Source organism: Sinocyclocheilus rhinocerous, unplaced genomic scaffold, assembly GCF_001515625.1.
Source record: "Sinocyclocheilus rhinocerous isolate Xijiao unplaced genomic scaffold, SAMN03320098_v1.1 scaffold1563, whole genome shotgun sequence".
Classification (NCBI taxonomy): domain Eukaryota; kingdom Metazoa; phylum Chordata; class Actinopteri; order Cypriniformes; family Cyprinidae; genus Sinocyclocheilus; species Sinocyclocheilus rhinocerous.
The window spans coordinates 710,567-716,900 of NW_015656185.1; the positions used below are offsets into that span (position 1 = coordinate 710,567).

General features: G+C 36.7%; 1 protein-coding gene across 1 annotated transcript in view; it reads right to left on the reverse strand.

The window, feature by feature from the left end:
* LOC107719851 (DNA topoisomerase 2-beta-like) overlaps positions 1 to 6,334 on the reverse strand; it is a 56,783-nt gene that overhangs the window by 13,045 nt on the left and 37,404 nt on the right. The window contains exon 26 of the mRNA XM_016527390.1: positions 987 to 1,148. Coding sequence (XP_016382876.1) covers positions 987 to 1,148 — 162 coding nt within the window. The remainder of the gene's footprint in view (positions 1 to 986; positions 1,149 to 6,334) is intronic.

Below are 6,334 nucleotides of genomic sequence, written 5' to 3' on the forward strand. Positions count from 1 at the left end.
AAAAAAAAGCACTTCCGTGTGAAATTAACTATATGAAGTGGTATAAATATACAAATTTTCTGCCCCCATGTCTTGAATTTGTGATCATTCTGAATGTATTTTAATAGACTGAATCATGTCATAAAAGAGCGCACTGTAAATGTAAATGCACTAGACTTCACGTAATGCGTGCACTCTGTAGGTGTTTTGAATGTTTTTTTGCGTTGTGAGAATATTGAGCAAAATAGCTCACTTGTCATGGTGTTACTTAACTATATCATGTTATGAATAAACTAAACATTCTGAATTTTTACCTCAGTGTGTTTCTTCTGAGTTTATATGTGCTGTTACGCTCATTTGTTATGAAGACTCTCACAAAGAGACAAACAGAGTGAGCCTCAGCGCGACTTGGATTCTGTATTCTGCTAACTTACTGCAATTCTCTCTGATGACGCAATCATCACTTTTAAGGAAGAAAAAATCTTCGATCTGTCCAATAATTGTAAACAGTCATTAGGTCCGTTAGACTAAGATATTTTAGCGGTAATGTGACCAAAAATATTTAAGACCCATCGAATCCGAATGTAAGACCTTTTAAGGCCTTATATTAGGAAAACGTTATTTAAGACATTTTAAGACTTTTTAAGGCCTTATATTAGGAAAACGTTAATTTTTCCTTTCTCTTTGGAGTGTTACAAGCTCTTGGTGCATAAAGAAGATCTGTAAAGTTGCAAAGACTAAAGTCTCAAATCCAAAGAGATATTCTTTATAAAAGTTACGTTATTTAAGACATTTTAAGACTTTTTAAGGCCTTATATTAGGAAAACGTTATTTAAGACATTTTAAGGACCCGCGGACACCCTGTTCTCATCAGGTGGTTTGTTGCCTCGGCGTCTTGCATTAAATTGGTTTAATGCACAACTAGCCGTGGATTATCCCTTACAATATAAATCTGATATGAACCATTGAATGTAACACTTGGCTGTAAGAGTGATAGATAATAGTACCTTCAGGTCTCTCTGCTTGAGGAGTTCCTCGACCTTCTCCTTGGTCAGACACCACAGAGGCATGTTCAGAATGTAGTTAAAATTTGGCCCAGAGGAAGAGCCAGAGTCCACTGAGCTGTCACTGTCATTACCATCGCCATCCTCGTCCTCATCCTCCAAAGACTAACATCATCATCATCATCCAGCCAAACAGAGAGAAACAGTGAGTAAAAAGTTCAAGAACTAAAGACACTAGAAACTAGAAAATGCAACTTATTATAATATTATAAAATTACAAATTAAAATAAAAAAATCCAACTTAATAACAGCCATTAATGTAACTTACTGACAGCATGCACAATTCAGGGGCATTTATTGCACAAAAGAAGTAGTTTGGCGGAACAACATTTTATGTCAAATATTTCTTGGAAAATTCCAATTTCGATTTGATTCGATTTGATTCAATATGGATTATTTTGGATAGATATCAGGTTTAGGACATGGCAAATTTTCTCAAGGAAAAAAAATCTCTCGACTAATGCTGTAAAATATACGAGTCAATAATATGGAAGGTTGAAATTTGCTGATTTGCATACAAACACTTAAAATATACTCAAAGTTTTTGTAATATTTAAGTTAACTTTAACTTTAATTACATAATTAAATTTCTACTCCAATTCGTTTTTTGAAATATAAACATTTAAATGGTGGTTGTCACAAAAACTTGACAGATTTATTCAAACATAAATTAAATATTGAAGAACAGTAAAAAAATTATGACTATGTTATATGGTGCATATTTAGCAAAATGCTGCTCTCTAGTTCATTTTTCTAGCTGACTAATGTGTTCATGGTCACCGAATATGTTTTTCTGAGGTAAATGTGACGTTACGTGACATATTGTTTTTATAAGCTATTGTCGTCTTTCCGCATTTGAAACACTGATTGAGCGATTACATGAGACAGGATACAGATTTCAGTAAGTTGTACTCTTTCTTTTAACATACCTTCGGATGTTCATTCATGTTTATTTCATGCTGTAAGTGCTATTAAAGCAGAGGAGATGATCAGTTCGCACTGCCGCTTCTAACCGAGGCGCTACAGCGATCTGTCACTCCACATTAAAAAGCGCCAAAACGGCATCTGAATATTGTACTTATTGTACTAGAATTTGAAATCTGAGACTTTGTTTCATATCAAAAGTAACAAATCACAAAGCTTATTGCGCTTATTGCGATGGGCGGCACGCTACAATGTTCCATTCATTATCTAGACTAATCGATTCTTGGGATTTATGAATCGATATCGTTTCATAAAAATGAGAATCAATTAACATCGAGAAATCAATATTTTTTACCCAGCCCTAATGTGCATCTCAGAAAACTCTGCAATGATGTGATTTTTTATGAATTTGTGGATGCAGCAGCTTAAAGTGTGGGTTCCATTTTGAAAAATTAATTATTTTGAATGTTTGAAATATAGAGTAACTCATATTAACACGTGTCTAAAATTTTGTATTTGGTCATAATGCACGGACTTTATTTATCTTAATACATGACCTTTAACAGATGCATAAATGCACATAGCTGTATCCTCACATACCTTCTCCTGGGCTTTGTTCCAGGCTGCAACGGGGTCGGATTCGTATCCTCTTTGCACCAGCATTCGGATCAAGTCTCTTTTTGACTTGTTCTCTGGTAAAATAATACAAACCATTAAAACAGATTTTTAATGGCCCTTCCTTCATTTGTCCTCTGCAGTAAGGCCGTTATTACACTGAAGCAGAGATTCAGATTTACCAACCAGAAAGACAAGAAAAAATAAATACATATTTCAGACAGACGTATGGATAAACATCTCACCGATTGATATTTTTCCTTCAATCTTCTCCAGCACAAATCGTGCCTGGTTGGACAGTTTGGCTGCCTCAGCGCCCAGACTACCCACCAGCCAGTCCTTCCTCAGTTTATAATAGTGCAGGCGCAGCTCGAAGAACTCCTTCAAGATATCCTGCACCGACTCATAACGCTTCAGACAGCCCATGTGATCAAACAGCACCTACAGACCAGAGAAGAAATAGAAATAGAAATAGAATAGAAATGAGGCAAATATAAATCACATTATCAGTTTCACAAAAAAACACGGTAAAATTGACGATACATTGGTGACATTATTAATAACCTTCAGTGTTTTTCCTTAATTTTTTGGTGTATAGTATGCTTTCAAATAATTTCTCATCATGTCTGGAATCACTTGATAAAGTATATGAAAATAAAGTGCAAGTTGTACAAGTGCGAAAGCTGTCAATAGTGTCAACACTGATTTAGTACAATGTTGTTAATTATTTGTTTAGTTGTGTTTAGACCTACTGAGTATTCAAAAGGGAAAAATGACAAAAATGCCCATCTCTAATATGGTTGTATTGTTCTAACATGCACATTGCTTTGTGTTGATTTTATTTGCACATTTGGTTTGCTTACTTAAGTTTGTGTCCATTAAAACCTGCACTAGGAAAACTTTTACCACTCATGGCCACATGGTGCTATCTTTAAAGGTACACTTTTGGCACTCTAGCAGTTAATAAACAAAACTGCATGCGTCTTGAGGAAGAACACTGTAGCTGGAGCTAATGTTTATGACGAGTCACGCAGGTACTGGGCTACTCCGCAGCGGTTTATGTCTCCGCAGATTGTTTCTGGCGTAATTATGTATCAAGGTGTGAAATCATGACAGCTTGATTCAGGAGCTTCAGGGGGGAGGGTCGTACCATTGAGTTGCAGGTGAGGGACGACTGCAGTTTGAAGACCTTGTGAAGACCGGCTGCCTCTGCCTGTGCAAGCTTCTCCTCTGTCATGCGCACCACAAACTTCACTGTGGTGTCAGTGTGGTATTCCTTATAGTCGCTGATCAGAGGAGGAGTTTTATCTGTTCCTTGGAGCATGGGCTCCAAAACCGACTCCTTATACGCCTGAAAGAGAAAAAAGATGGCATTTCTGGCATCACCAGCATTCCAGTAAAGAGATCCAGCTTTACAGCATCAAGACTTCTGCAAGTGATCTTACCTGAGTCCAGGTGCGAACAGGAAGTTCGGTAATCTCAATGGTATTTTTGTCCAGGACAGACACTTCTCCGCTGACCAAATATTGGTTCTGTCCCAGCACATGAATGGCACCTTTGAAGTTCTTGTAGCTGGGCAGCTAACAAAAACATGAAGAGATGCAGAGAATGAGTAATATAAACGTATTCTGAACCTGATGACCCCTCTATCCAAAGATATGGTATCTGATGTTGTAGTGCTGTTTCCATAAGCACTAGTGGCAGCTGTTTATCACTGTAGCTAGATAAGGTCTCAAGAAACAAATGTGCTAAAAATGGAGAACACTGACCGCTTAACTTTTTAACTTGTGCTTTTGTTCCTTTAGTTTAACTATCATAACAACACGGACAGAATAGCACTTGCACCTGTCTGCTGCAGAGACATTTCAAAAATTGGGTAAACCTTTCCCAAACATTTTGGAAAATTTGCGTTATCAATAATTTTAAAAAATCAATCAATAGCAATTCACCTCTGCAAATCAGACCAAATTCCTCTAATAAAATTGCGCTTGAATTGAGACATGTGCTGGTAAACAAGTAAACAGTAATAAAAGAATAACAAAGAAACTGATTACGAGCAATAGAACAAAAGTAAAAATAATAAAACAAAGCGAGCACTTAAGGTGTGTGTGTGCTTTTTAAAATCACTTGAATGTTTGAACTTGGCAGGGTTTAAAAACACATGCAAATGATATATTTTCATGACAGAGCAGCACTGCAATGTCACGTGTGTAACTGTAATGTCTATACTGTGAGACTATAATTAAAAATCTCTACCACTTGACAAATTTCTACCGGTTTATCGAGTCTACCAGTACATCGCCCACCCCTACTGTGACTAACTCTTGACACTAATTCTAGACATCTTTAGAAGGCAAATTAACTTATTTTCCATCAACTGGTTAAAATTTACAACGCTGCGTTTATGCAACGTGAATGTGTGGGATTTCCAAGTCATTAGGAATATACAGGTAATATATACAGGTATATACAGGTAAATAACTAGAAGAATAACAAAATGCATTAAACGGTAAAACTATTTGCACTACAAACCAGTGTGTTTATGATTAGTCAAGTCAAGTGAGCTTTATTGTCATTCCACCATATGTGGAGACATACAAAGGAACGAAATTCATTTTGTTCATATTTCACGTTTGTTTATATAGGTTTACATATGTAGCACCGTAGTCATTTAATTTATTATGACAATAAATTAAAATAATATAACAAATATTAACAAATTAAGTTTGCAATGTTAACAAGAATAACATACTGTTTTTGAACAAGTAAAATAACCAAAAACGGCAGACACGGAAAGCCTCGCACATTCAAGATAAAAATGGCCACACATGAAAACAAGCATCCAAAAATAAGGTGGAAACCAAGAAAAAAGTTTCTGCAGTTATCATGATATAAAAATGCTTAACCGTCACATGCCTAGTAAACGTGCAGTGGTCAGGACAAGAGTAAGGATGAGGTCTTACCATGGGAAGAGGGTCCTGGTGGTTGAGCATACGGTTAATGTTGTTGACGATCTCTCGCGAGTCGTAGTTGGAGATCTTGCAAGCCCAACCAGTCCCGATACCCTCAGCTCCGTTCACCAGTACCATGGGAATTATGGGTATGTACCACTCTGGCTCCACCTTCTGGTTGTCATCATACAGAAACTTCAGCAGGCTGGAGTCCACAGCAGGAAACAGCAGTTTGGCCAGTGGACTGTAAGAAAAAACAAAAACTGATTGCTTTAGATATAGATGTAGTCATAAAGCAAAATATAGTTACTAATCTTAATGTCAAACTATGTGATAGAAGAATGAATGAATGAAATTAAACAGTGTGTATTGAAATGACAATAAAAGCATTAGGGCTGTCACAACTAATCAATAAAATAAATTGATAATAATAATTAATAATGAACATAATTGACAACGAATGGAGACAATGCATCTGAAACATAGTGGAGTGAGCTGCAGAGGGACCCAAGTTGTCCTAAACATGATAATGCTTTACATTAAGCAATTTATGCCGGGTTCAGACTACACAATATTTTTGTCGGTCACAATAGTCACTGTGTCAGATTACACGATTTTGTGTAACACGATCCTAAAATCTTGTCGTGTCGTGGACAAGAAACATGTCAGACTACACGGTGCTTCCCGACCATTCATCGCATGCCGTCTTTAACGCGCGTGATGTCATCGAGAAGGCGGAACTAGCGACTGACTTCCGAAAACAAGAGTGTAAACATTGCTGAAGCGCTTCCGCTATAGTTC